The 16,658-nt window shown below is 42.8% G+C and overlaps 2 protein-coding genes across 2 annotated transcripts in view; both read right to left on the bottom strand.

The window, feature by feature from the left end:
• Positions 1-2,928, bottom strand: part of lpgat1 (lysophosphatidylglycerol acyltransferase 1) — a 57,315-nt gene extending 54,387 nt beyond the window's left edge. Inside the window, exon 1 of the mRNA XM_080513668.1 lies at positions 2,370-2,928. The gene's annotated coding sequence lies outside the window, so the exon portion shown is untranslated. The remainder of the gene's footprint in view (positions 1-2,369) is intronic.
• A 1,691-nt stretch (positions 2,929-4,619) lies between these two features.
• On the bottom strand, positions 4,620-15,507 carry ints7 (integrator complex subunit 7). The gene is made up of 20 exons (XM_080514374.1): positions 15,377-15,507; positions 15,142-15,271; positions 14,085-14,231; positions 13,877-14,014; positions 13,512-13,558; positions 13,189-13,388; positions 12,778-12,900; positions 12,579-12,696; positions 12,346-12,480; positions 11,963-12,060; positions 11,054-11,293; positions 9,697-9,834; positions 9,406-9,612; positions 7,969-8,163; positions 7,200-7,303; positions 7,053-7,121; positions 6,150-6,282; positions 5,936-6,034; positions 5,318-5,503; positions 4,620-4,931 (listed from the first exon to the last, which is right to left on the bottom strand). The coding sequence occupies exons 1-20, from the start codon at positions 15,468-15,470 to the stop codon at positions 4,650-4,652; spliced, it is 2,883 nt and encodes a 960-aa protein (XP_080370500.1). The 5' UTR covers positions 15,471-15,507; the 3' UTR covers positions 4,620-4,649.
• Positions 15,508-16,658: the final 1,151 nt, after the last annotated feature.

Here is a 16,658-nt window from a genome sequence, read left to right as displayed (position 1 = left end):
TTGAATAATAAGGATGCCAAATGTAAACATTCAATATTTAATTCTGAGTTTTTTTTTTAAGATGTCTTCATTTTGTGAATCACTTTCTTGGAGAAAGTTCTGCGGACTTTTTACTGTGGTAGACGTTTAATTTGAGTGACTTGCATCCATTCATATACTGAATGGATGCAAGGGATTTTTTATTTTGCAAGCTCAGCATTTAATTTTCAACCTTTCTCCACGTGCAACTGGTGGTGGAGCCGCTGTGATTGAAAATTATTTCCAACTGTTTTAATCCAGAAGAGTTTCACAATCAAACTGCAAAGTTGTGAGAACAACCACAGTCGTGCATGTATGAGATGGGTTTTATTTTCCATGTTTGCACAGAGACGTACAGCAGTGCCGCTTTGTAGACGTTGTGCAACAATTCTGTGAGTCACAATACCACTGTTTGAACGACCATCAGTGACATTTCTTTGACACAACCATGGCTTGAACTCGCAATTAAACTAATACTTTGTTTCATTGTTATTAGATTGGTCAAAATAAAAACTACAGCTTCCGCAATGTTTGCCATTAAGCACAGTTCCCTCTGTACTACGAAGCTGGATTTGATCATTGTGGTAACTTCAAGGTTATATACACGTACACAATAATTGCCTCCATCTCTTTTATGTGGACGGGATCAGGATCGGAAAACCCCGAGGTTCAGTTACTGAGCCGACAGCCAGTTTCGTACTACTGCGAACCAGGATTGCGAACGTCTGGGTTTGTCAACCCAGGTAAAAGGAGAAACATCCCAAGTACGGTAATCCTGCTTCGTAGTATAGGCCTCAGATTTGTCAGCGTTTGGCTTCACTGCGATGATTTCCTGGGAACCAGTGATAAGTGAGCCATTTCTGATACAACCATTGGGTGTGTTATTGGATCTTGTTATCTTCTATTTACCTACAGTCAATATGAAACAATACAAAGTTGTCAGTACCTGTTCAAGACACAGCCACATATAGTCTATAGTACACAGAACAAAATGCATTCATTTAACACATAGTATTAGTTAAATTGTTAATTATTAAGTGGCAAGTCAATTAAATGTGTTGTACTGATTTCATTTACATTTTTGGTATATATTAACCAAAATATTTGTGTGTCAAACACTGACACATAGTAGTACTAACCTATAGGAATTTCTGAAACTGACACTCAACATGTGAACGGCCCTAAAAGAAAAATAAGGTAAGGTGAGCGTATTGCTGTGATTACATTAATAGATCAGTATCTAATACTAATGACTCAGATGACCTAAGAGTGGGATCCTCCGATCATTGCGTTACACCTTGGGTGTCAGACATAAAGGCCCATCGGCCAAAACTGGTCCGCAAGAGGCTCCAATCCAGCCTGCCAAACAATTCATAACAATTCATTTTGTTAAGAGCGGCAGGCATGCAAACCACCAGATCTGAGATATCAGTGATGCTGCCAGGAGAATAGCTACAGAGATGCTATCAAACTTGCCTCAAATACATGCAGTATTTTGGACATTCATTTTGCATCTTTGCATCACAATGTTTTTCTAAAATTAGCTTTATATTGAGATTGTAGTCACTTCCTGTAGTAATGTTTTGGTTTTGTGAAACTATACACATTTTCTTTATGTATACCCTGAACTTTAATAAGTTCGATACCTCTGGTGTACACAGTAATACTTTCAGCTTCATTATTTCTTATCACGTTGGAAATGACTCTTACCAAGTTATTCAGTAAATACACCTCAGAAAGTGTTGCTCACACACCATTTATCTTGAGTGCCCATCATGAAAGTAATATACTTGTAATAAATGCGACTAAAGTTGTTTTAATGTGGGTTTCAGCACTCCTCGGTTACTTAAATGAGATTCTACGATTCGTCGTGTATTTGTAACAATCGCGAGATTATTGTCACGATAATCGCGACGATACATTGCCTTACGGAGACACTTGAACGCCAGAGGAGTGAGTCTCCTGAGGACAGGTCCAGGTTGTGGATGTTTCGAGGCTGGGTTTTCTGATTATTTTTTTTGGTGTCGGGTACGATGTATCCCTGGGGCTGTCGGAGCTAGCTAGCCGCCTCGCAGTGGCAAGGGAGCCGCTCCAGGAGGACCAGCCGCCCGGGACGGCGTGCTACCGCTAACCCGGGGGGGGGGTCGAGTTAGCATAACGGGGGCAGATGTGAGGAAACACGGCCCAAAATAAATAAATAAATAAACCAACACTGCTGCACAACACAGGAGAGCTACAAGTCCTCAAACGGCCAGTTGGAGGCTGGTGCAGAGCGCAGGCTCCGCCGCCTCCAGGATGTTAGCCCCAGCCCGTAATTGAGTAGTAAAAGTGTGGCGGCTCACGTTACTCACCCAATTATTGTCAGCGAAGCATCCAAGGACGGCCAGAGGTGCAGCTAATGGTCGCAGCGCGAGGGACGCTGTCACGTGCGGCTAACCCTAATCGGCGGAGTTAGCGGTGCCGCTAGTGGGCATAAGTCTGAGGGGAATCGGCGGACCGCGGGTGCAAATGTCTGATAATGCCAAAGCAAACGCGGCGGGATGAGGCTGCAGCTGCACCCATTTAGCGCTCACGTTATCCGGCTCGGCTCGGCTCGGGCTTGGCTCGGGCGCACTCGATCCCGGCGGGCACCGTTAGCTCGCTCGCTCGCTAGCTAGCTAGCAAGCAGGCGACTCCAGTCGAGCGTCGCTGGCTCCATCTCAGCCGGAGACACCGGGATAATTCCTGTCGTGCACCGTCGTCACCGCCATCATCATCGTCAAGTTAGCTAGCGGCTGCTGCGGGGGAACGGACGAGATGCGGCGGCGGAGGAGGAGGAGGAGGAGGAGGAGGATCAGCGGAGCACCAGGATCAGCGCTGCTCCTCAGCCGAACGCGACACAAAACACACACATGTGCACATCGAGAGCGCACGACAGCGATTTATGGTGTCCCTCTCGGAGGGGGGCCGTTATCTTCCTCCAGATAAAGATCCACAGCGCCAAAGCGCACAAAAAAAGAACGACGGCGCACCGGGACGCTTCCGGTCCGTCTTCAAAATAAAAGGGGCGGCAGGGCAGCCTGCCACACCTCCGGTCCGATTTCACAATAAAGGCCTCCAAGCGCACACGCACGAGCACGCCAGTATGTCATATATAATCAATATGTTTTTATTCTTGTGCCTGCCTAGTGTGAAGGCGCAAAGATTACTGTAATACGCGGCTGTTTAATTCTTTTATTTATTTATGTATTTATTTGTTTGTTTGGCCCTTTTTTTCTTTATGTGTTTCTTTCTTTATTTGTTTGTTTGGCCCTTTTTTTCCTAGGGTAACTAGTCCTGCACCTTTGGGAGTGCTGACACAAAAAGCACGTAAAAATGTGTGTAACATTCGGGAATATGTTGCTGTGTGAACTAAAGTTATATACCACTGTTTAGTGTTTTGAGGTAAACTCACACACATCAACAAAGACTTTGAATAGTTTAATGATTTAAGGTGTTTTAACTTTTGTTATTATTCAGTATACCAAAAATGTATACAATACATTTAGGTACTGTAACTAAATGTATATTTCTTAGTATCCTTTCTGTGACTGAGCATTTTTCCTGTCAGTGTGTTACAAAAAAACAACTAAACAAACGAAGCACCAAAACACAAACAAGATGAATCTATCAAAAGAAGTGTCATTAAAAATATTTTACTCTTGTACCTCGGCTCATGTATTAAATATTTGCGTGTATGTTTATTTTATGAATCTATTTGCAGGTTATGCATCTTTACATTTTTTTCTTTTAGACAGACTGATCGATCAATCAATAGATAGCTCGATAGATAGATTCTGATTCTGGAAAGGCACAGGGGAACTTTCTAAATGTTTATTCTTTATGCTCTGGTAATCTCACCGTCTCTGACTACACAAACTCTCTGTTGTGAAGAGCCGACATTTTATCACTTTATGAGCAACAAACAAATTATTGTATTTATTTTAGGACCTGATCTCATGACTTTTATACTGGAACCAACATGGATTCGATCCTGGTTGACAGTCATTTGCACATTTTATCATCAACCAACGAAAAGCTTTGAAAGTCAATGCATGTGTTTCGCTTTATCTCAGATATTCGTTTTGAGTTCAGACTGGGGGTGTTCCTGTGGAGAGGGTGTAGGTGTGTCGAGGGTTTTCTCTCAAGTTCCCCTCCACATCGAGGCATTTGATGTCATTTGAGGACTCTGATATTGTGACTGTATTTTTGCCCTCATGGTCTGGTGACTTTCTGACTCTACCGATCAATTCTAATCCCCCCATGACCTTCAACTGGATGGACTTTCGGGCTCCTGAGACACTGATGTTCAGTTAATGACAATATTCTGCCCCCATCTGGCTTTCTGTGCTACTGCATTGATGAGGAACTAAGTGGTCCAGCTACAGAAGAACATTCTGTTCTATGTTCCTTTTTCCTCTAAATGCAAAAAAATGCTACAGGTTGACAAACATGAACATTGATTGACCAGTTGGTCAATCAAACATAAATTAAATCACAGAACGTGAGACACATTTGAATTTTTTTAATTGTTAAAAAAAAAAAAACTATGTACAAACTGAAATGGACAAAAAGGAGTCAAGTTTACAATTAGAGAGGCTGGAGCCCGGAGACTAGAAGCGAGTGTACGCGCTCCTCTGCGGGGCCGGCTGCGCTCCACCCTGCTGCAGCTGGTGGCGGAGCTGCTGGGAGTACGGATCCTCCATGGACTTGACGGACACGGTGGTTTTGGGGCCCGTCTTCCATTCGATGCCGCTCTCGTCCACCACCGAGGCCTCCACGGTGACGGTGTGCGTGCCCAGGATGGAGAAATTCAGCAGGAACTGCGTGCTGAAGTAGTCGTTGTGAGGTTCGACGCGCTGCTCGATCTCATTCATTTTGGCCTCCAGTGGAATCTGCAGTGAGAAACAAACATCAGAAAGTCAAGCTGCGCTTGCTTATTGCAAATAATCCTTCGGGGGACAATCGTCTCAATGTGTATTGCGGTTTTTGATTGAGGTTATTTCAAGATATTTGAAAAAAGATTGGAAATTCTTGCACAGTTCTTCAAAATTTCAAAAGCTCCTATGTGTGTTTAACTTCCTACTAAACCATCAGTGTTTGACACAGCTACACTTTTCCTCTTGGATAAGAAACGACCAAACACGGTCACTTGCATGATAATCGGATAAGATCTGATTTGATGATGGAGCAGAAGAGACAATTTTTTTTTTTTTTTTTTTGGGGGGGGGGGGGGGGGGGGTCATTGGACAATAAAAACCCAGATGAAATGTCTCTGCACCTTGTAGTCGGGCCCAGTCTTGCTCTGCAGGACCGAGGTGACGTTGAGGCAGACGGACTGAATCTTCCTGAAGAGCCCCGGGGTGGAGCCGTGCTGCACCACGCCCTCCACCTTCAGAGTGAGCTGCTGACTGTTCTGCACGGGGATCGGCTCACTCGGCGTCCGTGGCGACGGAGACAAGGCGAGCTGGGGAGAGGTGAACACACACCTGGGTGAACCTCAGTGGGAATCAAAAACCTTCTGCATTGTTGTATCAACAAATACAAGTTTATTATCTTCTAAGTCTTTATACATAATCTGCAACTGATTTCTCCCCCTGCTTTTTCTGTAGTTAGTGTTAAATTCAACAAGTTTTCAATCAATCAGAAAACACAGAGAATCAGACTGAAAAAAAATTTATCGTATAAAATAAAATGGAAATGACAATTTATTTATCATCAACATTCCCTATTTGATCATTTGACATGACCAGCAGTATCAATTTTAATTTCAGCCAAAAAATTGATTAAAATGTGTTTTTTCCATCATATTGAGTGAACTCTTATTTGGTAATGCTTTAAGATATTACATGTTTTTTGCTGTGCGCTTCTGTTCAACGGGATTAGAAAAAGCAATTACCTTGATGCTGGTAGACTGGAGCTTTTGGAAGAAATATCTCTGGAAAGACAGCGGCACTTTCAGCAGAGCTATGACGGCGTCACACAGACAACTTGTGTGCTGAAACACAAGAACACAGATTCACACTCTGCTTTCCACTGCATTGAAGAAAAAAAATCACTTTTAATTCTCTTTCATAGGCGACCCCGATTGCTCAGATAAATGTCAGACTCACCAGGTGTGAAACGGGAGGGTGCTTCTTGGCGAGGCCCTCCACCTCCTCCAGCACGCGGTTGAAGACCGACATCATGCGCCGCTCGTATTCGCTCTCCGTCTGGACCGAGCCCAGGGTGCCGTACTCCTGAAAACTGGATTAGAGGATAAAGACGATGTGTTTGAAATGTCATCCGGGGTCGTGGATTAGAACGATGTACACCAGTCAGGAATGGAGGACAATCTTTGCTTACTTAGCGCTATGAATTGTGGGAAATGTGGCATGCATGTGTTGGATCTTTAGTTGCAGTTGGAGTTGTTGACGAAGCGGTTGTAGTGTTTACTGTCCATCAGCTCTCATGCGGCAGTCGGTTTCCAGTAACACCAACACACATCATGTCCTTTTAGGTTAATGCTATTGTAGTAGTATTTATTATCAATGTAGTACTGTAGTGCCCGTCGCTGTTATAGCTTTTGTTGTTATTCAATAACGAGTAGCTGTTGTTTTGGTTGTAGTCGTCATTGTACTAGTAATGGCAACAGGTGCTGGTATTGTAGTTTTCATTGTCATTTCTTCTGAAGTAGTAGCAGCAGGAGCAGCTGTCACCATTGGTTGGTATTGTTGTCGGTTGTAGTACTTGTAGTAGTGGTGTTGTGGCAGCTGCTGCTGTTGTTGCTATCTTTGCCGTTGTAATATTTTTTGCACTTGTTCTGATAGTATTAGTTGTAGGTTTGCTGAAGTAGTAGTTATTTTTGTAGGAGTAGTAGCCATTGAAGTAGTAGCTGTAGTAACAGTATTTCTTCTAGTAGTATTAAAAGTTGTAGTATCTTGTCGTTTTTGTTGGTTTGGTAGATCAGTAGTGGTCATCTTTAATTGAATGAGGATCATGTAAATAAAGCTCCTGACAGGAAGTGGCGCTCTCACCTGGCTGTCTGCGGATCCAGTATCAAAGCTTCGATTACATGGGAGACAAGCAGACAGCTCTGTTGTTGTCTGTGCAGACAGTTGAGGGAAAAACAAACCAGAGCAGAGTCGACAAGACTACCGACAAGACTCCGTGGTCAAGGATACAGCTCCACATTGCGAAGTGTGGCGTAATCGGCATCGAAAGAGGACTGGTGCAAATCGGCGTAGCGAGCAGCAAGACTTCTGAACTCATCCATGCACACTTTCATCTGCAAAGAGAGAAAAGAATGGCAGTTATTCTATGACCCACCACACTGGAGCACATTTATTCCTCCCGGACGCACAGATCCTTCTCCACGCTGAACCACACGGTACGTCACCGTCCTTTCAAACCATTTATTGGGGGGGGAAACTTTGATCATAAAGAGCAGTAAATCAAAACCGACAGGACATGACAGAAAGGTAGAGAAGTGACATGATTAAAGCCGAAGGCTAAAAGCCCTACGTTTAGAGCTATTTTCTACATTTATCTTCATCATACAGAGATTCTCTCCAAATGGCTCAATGCTGCTTTGCTGATTAAAAATACTGTTATGGGGTCGTGACTGTGTGTCGTATAATGGACCACAGGTTGAGGTTTTCTGTACCAAAAGAGCAGCATCGAGACAACAATGTATTCCAGCAGTAAGAGAATCACATTTACAGGACGATGAATTATTCATGGGAGCACGAAGGTTCTCATAAATAAAGGTGTTTTCTCTGCGAGGAAACACGTTTTGATTGATGCAAGCATGGTAGTTAGCAATGTTGGACCGAGTGGCCCCTTCCTCCTCATTTCTCACAGCCAAATAACTACATTAGTTTAGAAAACAGTCAAATCAGTTCTGCTGTGAATACAATGTAATTAAATCAAAACTCTTCAGTGATGTGTTACCTGCATGGAGATGCGGCCGCACCGCTGCAGCTCGTTTCCCGACGTGAGGGCGATGGTGGTGGCGATGGCGGGAGGGGGGCTGGTTTTCAGGCTGTTGCAGGTGCAGATGAGCTGCGAGAGGGCCTGCAGGGTGTCGATCCGCAGCTTAATGAACTCACACTGGAAGGTGAGCGGGCTCAGAGGAGTGCTGGCCGCCTGCAGCCAGAGACAAATGGACGTGGACGCCACAGTTAAACACGGGGGGGTGAGCAAAAAAAGGCTTGCGCTGCCTGTCAAGTTGAATTCATGACATCGGTGGCTTGAGATGCTGTCGACTCGACTCCAAAAGCAGCCAGGCCAGCCTGATGAAAAGAATCCTTGACTCATAGTGACTGAGTGACCAGACAAAACACAGCAGCTCTCCATGGATATAAAAGGGGCTCGAACCAAGTGCATTGAAGGCCACATTTTCTCAAGGAGCCACTTGAGAAACTTGGACTTAAATGTATACGTCCAGCCTCATGTTTTCTACAAGCAAAATATTTGTCTCACACCATGTAGTACATTTAGGTTGAAAGCCACAGGACCATATAAAATGTGTTTTATTAACCAACTCTATTTCATCTATATCATTACGTTTCAAGATTGTTATTTTTATCTTAAAAATGTAACTACAGACACGAGCAATGCGTGTCCATTCCTGTTTGTGGTATTAGTGTGTTCTCTTACGTTTTCAACACGATTTTAGTTTTGACCTGATTTTATGCAATGCATCGAGGAGGCAGACGAGAAGAGATGAGACGTGGTTGCTAGGCAACGTGCTCGCACTCATTCGGTCAGATTTGGTGATGACAAATTCTTTTCTGATAAAAGGTTTACGACCCGACTGCTCCAAGGCAAATTCACACTTTGCACAGTGATATATATATATATATATATAGTTTTGTTTTTTAATTTGACAAAATACCACAAATAAATATTAATTTCTATTCAAACATTGAACTCCAAATCTGTGTGTTTTAATCTTACAAAACTTTCAATTTTAAACTCTCCTTATACAAAAATTAATTTGTTTATTAAATTTAAAAAAGGTTTGAACATAAGAATATTCATGTGCTTTAGATTTTACATCAAGACATCACAGAGTATTGTTGTTTATAAAATCTTGTATTCAATTAGCATCTGACAGTCTTTATAAAGTGTGTCAGTCATCGTTATGCAAACCGTTTAAGTAAACTGCTTTAAAGTGTAAAAGGTTCGTCGCTCACATTATAAAATTACATGTGGAAATTGCATCAGGTGTTACACTACAGTCCACTAACATGACAATAAGCTGAATACAATGGATGAGAGGGGAGATGGACGGTCTCCTCTGTCAGAAGCGTCTCTCAACATCTCCCAAACGACTCCCTGAGCAGCTCCAACCATTCCGTCTCGTTTCCCTGGTAGTTCACTGACCGTGAGCGAGGCGATGCCTTTCTGGTAGGAGCGCAGGGCCTCCGCGATGGCGCCCATGGCTCCGCTGTAGTCTCCGTCCTCCACGTGACTCAGGCACTGCTCGGCCTGGGAGAACTCCTTCAGGCTGTTCAGCCAGAAGTAGAAATGCTCCGACGCCACGCGGGTCCGCAGGCACTGGTACAGCTCGCTGGAGAACTCGTGGCATCCCTGCGGATCAACGACACAGCGGTGATATTTACCAGCTTTCTGGGGATGAGGGGGGAAAAAAAACCCAAACAATTATTTACTCACCGTGCGGGAGGCCTGGCGAGCGATTCGATACACCGTCCAGCCGTTAGCGACGTTCTCCAGCTGCTGCTTGATGACAGTTTTTACTTCGGCCGACGGAGACGACTGACTAGCAACAAAGATCACTGTTGCCAGGGAAACCTGTGGAAATCACAGGGATGAAACTAGAAAAACAGACATACAGAAAATCCTTCAGGCTTTTTATCCTGCTCACAATATGGGTTACGCATTATAAACCCGCCATGTCAACTTTCTAAGTAAATCTTGACTGTGTTTTACTACACTGATGATCTGCTTCCACAAATCGCTTTTTTAATCTCTAAAAAGTGAATTTATGGCAGGTTATAGTTGCTTCTATCTTATTTATTACCATTTTTTTCTCAAAATGACTGCTTATTTAACTGCTAAGTAATATGAAAGCAACCAGAATTATACAGATTTTACTATTTATGGCTTCAGAGTCTGTTCAAATATGATTTATGGCTCACTGGATCTTTAAAAAAAATTTGTTTTTATGGTTTTTGCACCATTTTACACCCATTATTTGTCCACAATATATTGTGAAATCAGCCAAAAAAATAGTCCTTTAAATGTTTAGCGTCATAATGTGGAATCCATCAGTTACATGCTTTGACTGGAGCATTAGTAGACCGTGCATTTCCATAATTCTGTCAAATTCTAGAAATCCTGCACAAGCAGCACCATTCCCAAGTTTTTATTTTTTTTTAAATCTTTGATTACGTCACTGTTAAAAATGACAATATTCAGGTTGAAAAAAAACAAAACAGAAAGACATGCACAAGTTACCAAATATCATCACTTTCCCAATAAAAGGAAATTGTAGGGGACCCTGATTGCAGCAGGACGGCATCCAAGGTACATAAAACAAAAACTAGCCAACGGAGAAACTTGCAATGACTTGCTTTGGAGGCCTGTTTAAATACGAGCAGTCAAATAGACATTACTACATAGAACTCAATGACATTGGCTATATATGATTGGAATTATTGGTTTCATGGATAATGGTAAGTCGGTAGTTATTTTAAATACATTTGAACAATGCATCACCTGACATTACTGCAGAACCATTGAACGAAAAATTGACACATTGAATTAGTCATTTCCACTGAATCCTTCAATCAGATGTCAATATTAATCTCTCTGGTTGTGCTCCACTGTGATCATAGCTGTCCATCCATTCCAGAGAGGCTTGATGGGAATATGTTAACCAACACCTATGCAAGCTTTATTCAGTCAACGCGCCTCCTGCTGCCTAATATATCCAACCGAACATATAACCTGGATAATCTGACACCCTGTTGCTGACTTCGTCTGGTCATAATATTACTGCTTCTCTCACCAGGAGCTCCTGCTGTTTGTCGGTGGACGAGGGACTGGCCACTCGGTACAGGTCCACCAGGTCTCCCAGCATGCCGTCGCCCAGCACGGGCAGGTGGGTGGCGATGGCCGACAGAGCGTGGCACATGAGAACGCGAGAGGAGTCGCAGGACAGGTGGAGCTGACCCAGCAGGAACTCCACGGCAGACTGGCTGAGGTGGGGTCGACTCTTCAGCAGCTTAACCAGCGAGGTGAGCGCCGTCTGCGGAGGGAGGGACCACTGTAACACCGCTGATAAACTGCAGCACCGTTTCAGATGAAGTGTCAATATGGCTGCGAGGGAATGAGATATATTTCTCTTGGAAAAATATGTTTCGATTTCAAATGGAAGTCATGCAGTTTTTCATTTTTGTGACTTCACCGATTTTAAAAAGCGACCACACTTCAGCTTACAGCTCATTGTGATTTCTATGCTATAAGCAGCAGATTATATGTCCTTGGATTACTGTAAAGAAGAATTTATAGGCCACTTCTAGTTTGAGTTAATTCTTGTATTTTAGGTTTTACAAATCCAGTAAATTAACTTCAATAAAATTTACATCTTGTCAACCGTTTCATGTGATTAGTGCTCCTGCTTCACAGTGAGATTATTCATAGTTTGAGTCAATCTGGGGTCAAACTGTATGGAATTTGCACATTTTACAAAATACATTTAATCGGAATAGACACAATGATAAACAAAAAAAACCCAAAAACAAAACATTACAACAACAAAAAACCACAAATGCAACACTCGTGACAGTTGCAGACTATAAAATAAGAAATACGCATTTGAAATTGAAAGCATGAGCACAAACTGTTAACTGTACTAAGAAAGGGATAGTTTTGATGCATTTATTAAGACATGATAAATGAGAGAATGGTGTCTGACTTTGAGTGTTGCCTGAGCACTGGGGCTGCTGTCCTGGCTGCACAGCATCAGAAGCGACTCCACTCCCAACACCGTGTCCTGCTCCAGCTGCACCACATCTGAAGGAGGGACCACACACACACACACACACACACACACACACACACACACACACACACACACACACACACACACACACACACACACACACACACACACACACACACACACACACACACACACACACACACACACACACACACACACACACACACACACACACACACACACACACACACACACACACACACACACACACACACACACACACACAAAGGGGTCAAAAGCAGTCTCACATGGGAGCAAACGGCCTCTTCCACAGGCACGAAAACACTTCAGCCAACCTTTTTCCGGACATGAAATGGCAATGTTGGAGAGCACGATGACCCCGTGAGCCGCCACGGCCAGGTTGCTATGGTAACAACATTCTTGAGCCAGTTTAACCAGGTCAGTGAGCCGCGGAGGGACTGAAGAGCCACCTGAGGAAATCAAAGTTTACAAGGCGGCAGATCAGGAATGACACGGCAAGATTAGGCAGAAGAGAAAAAAAAAAAGGTCTGCAGGAAACAAACTCTACCGGTCATGTTGTTGAAATACTGTTTGATGGCAATAGTTCCAGAGAGGGTGGACAAGACAGACAGCATTCCCAGCTTCAAGCTGTTGTACGGGACGGCCAAAGCACATTCACACAGGGTCTGGAGAATAAAGTAATGAGATTACTTTCAACTGTTCCACCTTGGTCAGAACGACTGTGGAATGCAAATATGAATCTCCACCTGAGTGTTTTCTCTGATCCACAGGTGAGGAGCTTTTTTAGCCAGGAGCTTCAGGTCATTCACTGCGAGTCTCTTCACTGCTTTTCTCGGGTCGTCTTTCAGGTACTGAAGGAGAAGCTGCAACTGTGACAATCGAAACAAAACATAAACGTTTGTTTGGGATTTTCAACGGGAAGGATTGGATACTGAAACATGTGGCAGAGAAAAGAAAATCAAGCCAAACAAAAATATTTATTTAAACACAAACCAATAGAGTAAGAGCCTTTGTTTCCTTTCTTTTCCACTTTCCTTTCAAATTGTTCATGTCAACAGCAACATGTCAACAGCAACAAGGGATTGAAACATGCAAACCACAGCTGGACTGGACATTGGCGTTGTGGTTAACGTTCATGGTTACTGACGTGAGAATACCTGCTTGGGGATGTCGATGAGGGACGAGGCGGCCAGCTGCGTGAAGGTGTGCAGAGAGACGATGACCATCGGGGTGGAGGGGTAAGAGTTGACCAGGTCCTGCAGGAGCTCTCTGCTGCTGGAGGCCAAGCTGGCATCGTGGTGCATGTGCTGCAGCATGGGGATCAACTTCAGCTTCAGCTCCACTGGATTGTCCAGACCTGGGAGAGGAAATGAAATATTGATCAGACATTCTTATCGTCAAGCTTTTAATATTTGAGAGTTGTATCCTTCAGGATGATCTGTGACATTTTCATTAGAAATGAATCTTTTTTTTTTTTTACCTTGAATCATTTCGCTGACTTTGTTGCAAATTCCCGCCGCAAAATCTCTGCAACATAAAAACGGTGAAACGAACGTTCATAATACAGAAAACCACTGACATACATCGATATGAGACTTATTCATTAAAGCACAAGGAGAATGCAAGTTTGAAAGTACAGAAGAATAATTATTATATTTCAAGCCAAACTTGAAAAGAATTGCATGACAATAATGAACAGAAATGTTCAAATGGAGACGTTTTCCCTCACTGAATTAAATCAAACAGTAAATCTTCCAGCTGCAGAGTGCTGTGCTCATCACTTTTTCAACAGTTCATATCGAGACCGGGCTTTATGTGCCAAGTTTGCATTAACTGGTGACGTACTTGGACTGTGCAGAGAAGCTCGCAGCGGCGAAGATCGCAGCCTCCACTTCCACGTTGTCGTGAGAGTCAAGGCTCTGGCGAATACTGTGGTGGGCATTCTTCCGTTCGGGGATGATGGAGGCCAAACTGCCAAGCATCCTGTGCACAAATATGGTTTGGTTTAGTTCCTCGGAACGTCACTGCGCACTTCTTCCGTTTTAACCCTCACCTCAGAGTGATCGCCCTCGCCACAGGATCGTTGCTATGAATGACCGAAAACACTCGCTTCACAAATTCGTCCACGTTGAGAATCTTCTCCAGGTGTTTCTCACTCTGTTGAGTCACTTTGAGCACGCAGAGACGCAGAAAGTTGTTGCTGACAAAGAAAAAGCAGAAATATGTTCTGTGTAAATAAACTCGCTATAAAATCGTAACCAAACCTGGTACTTTAAAGTATTTAGTGAAGAGTAAATCTCTGCAAATAGCTCTCGCTTGTCACAGAAATGTAGTAATTGTTTATAATTAGAACAGTATTGCGACAGATAGACACTTTATTAATTCAGAGGGGAATTCAAATGTTCAGCAGTCCACATACAAAGAACAAAAGGTAGTAACCGGTTGACATTAATACTAATGGTTTGCACATAAAACACTTCAGAATCTATTTACACATTTTAAGGCAATAAGTATAGTCAAACTTCCTAAAGTACACAGACATTCTACAATCATGATGGATCACCAGTCTCAATGTGTGTGTGTATAGATAAATACACACAGACAGTATGCATGTGTCACATCGTTTGTCACATAACCACAACTCCACCATGCTGTCAAACCATTTAAATTCAAATAAATGAAATCACATAATTTCTGTGTATATTCCAACTTTTCTTTCATGTTAATCCTGTCATTTTCGATTTGCAGAGCGTGCTTCTTGCAAACATGCTTTATCGCAGCTCAGACTCTTTTGCAGGGTGCCTCTTGCAGATGTTAACAACACAATAACAAAGTCATGATGTAGCGTGCAACCATACTGACTGCTCCTTTAAAATATCTAGTTTTGTAGACTTAACTTTTCATTTTCAACAGACAACCTTTACTTGTAACTGAGTAACAGACTCTACCTGAGTGCATACATTTTCAGAATGTATTCCACTTCTGCTAAATAGCCAGTGCATGTACCAAATTCTGCAAAAGTAATGTTAAATGTAGTCTCTAGCTTTCACTGTCGCCTGTTGCTATTAATTTGAAATCATGCCAGATGAAGTGAGGGAGCCTTTTCTTACCCCAGTCTGAAGATGTCTGCCAGCTTGAGGAAAGCAGAGTTGATGAGGATGGGGAAGGGGTACTTCTGGAACAGTTTGGGGAAGAGGACCACCGCCTCGCACTGCTCCCCCAGCTTCCCCGACCGCAGCCCTGAAGACACAATCAAACTTTTAACTCGCGCAAACCGAGAAACACACAATAACCGACAGGCAGAGTCAATGAGCCGCACGCTAACTCGTTAGCACGGCAGCTAACCTTTGTCCAGCTCCATGAGAGCGGAGTTCGCGTCGAGCTCCTGTTCGCCATAACAAGCCTCTGAGAGGAAGGAGCGGGCGGTGGAAAGTGACATTTTATCTCTGGTTATCACTTAAAATACTTTAAAACAGCCATGAACATCTGAGCGTGACACTGTACACTTCTGCGACAGCGGGCCGGCAATTTCCGGCCTGGAGTTTTTCACAATAAAACGCTTCTTTCGAATGCCTGACGATCTTCAACAGTTTATTTTTAGCTAATTTAAGTTGAGTATTTATCTTTATATGATCATAAACCGAGCGTTAAACTAATTCATAGCATATGGCAGAGTATTGAATTGACCTGCATCATATTTTACAATATACATTTGTGTTTTGTTGGCCTTTATATTTGTGATAGTTTTCCCTGGATTTTTGGATAATGAAAATGTTCCTATTGTTCCGTTGTTTTTATGAATCAATCCCGATTCATCTCTTCTCTTTTCATTGAAATTCTGTTAATTTGAATCCACACAGTGTGGTTGCATGGGACAATGTTGTTCTTTCAGTTTGTATATTGTCAGAATATCACGCAATATGTATATTGTACAATTTGATATCATCCATCCATTTTCTATCTACTTTATCCCGTGCTTGAGTGTGTGGTTTCCTCCCACTATCCAAAAACTTGCAAGGGAGATTAAATGATGGCCCTGAACTGCTTGTGAAGGTGAATGTGTGTGTGTGTGTGTGTGTGTGTGTGTGTGTGTGTGTGTGTGTGTGTGTGTGTGTGTGTGTGTAGGACCTGTCCAGATTCGACCTTGCTTTCGTTCTTTGTTGGTTCCATACAGGAACATTTCGCCAAACAACAAAATATAACAGTGAAAGCTAAATTCCTTGAATTGTTGATTATAACATGTCAGGAATTCTTTATTATGGTATATTGGTTTCAGAAACACTTTAATTTATTTGATCGTACTTAATCCATATTTATGTGTCAGGAAGTGAGAAAAAAATGCTCATTCTAAGTGGTAAATGTTGCAGATCTGTTGAACAGAGGGTCGTTGATTTAAACAGGAAACAAACTCAGCGCGGCATAAAGAACCCGGAAGCGGAAGTGACATTGCCCTTTCGACCAATGACAGCGGGAGACGTAATTTTCGCGGGGGATTCAGTCTTTCTACTGAATAGATCAGTTCGCGGGAAGACAAAGATCGGAAAAGGGAGTCACGCCAAAGCCATCAGACGAAAGTTTCTTTTTACTTTTTTACTAACTGTTGTTCAAGATCGTGTCTTGTTGGAGA

Source organism: Blennius ocellaris (genome assembly GCF_963422515.1).
Source record: "Blennius ocellaris genome assembly, chromosome: 18".
NCBI lineage: Eukaryota > Metazoa > Chordata > Actinopteri > Blenniiformes > Blenniidae > Blennius > Blennius ocellaris.
The sequence above is the reverse complement of the archived record's forward strand: the minus strand, read 5'-3'. Positions and strand labels throughout refer to the sequence as shown.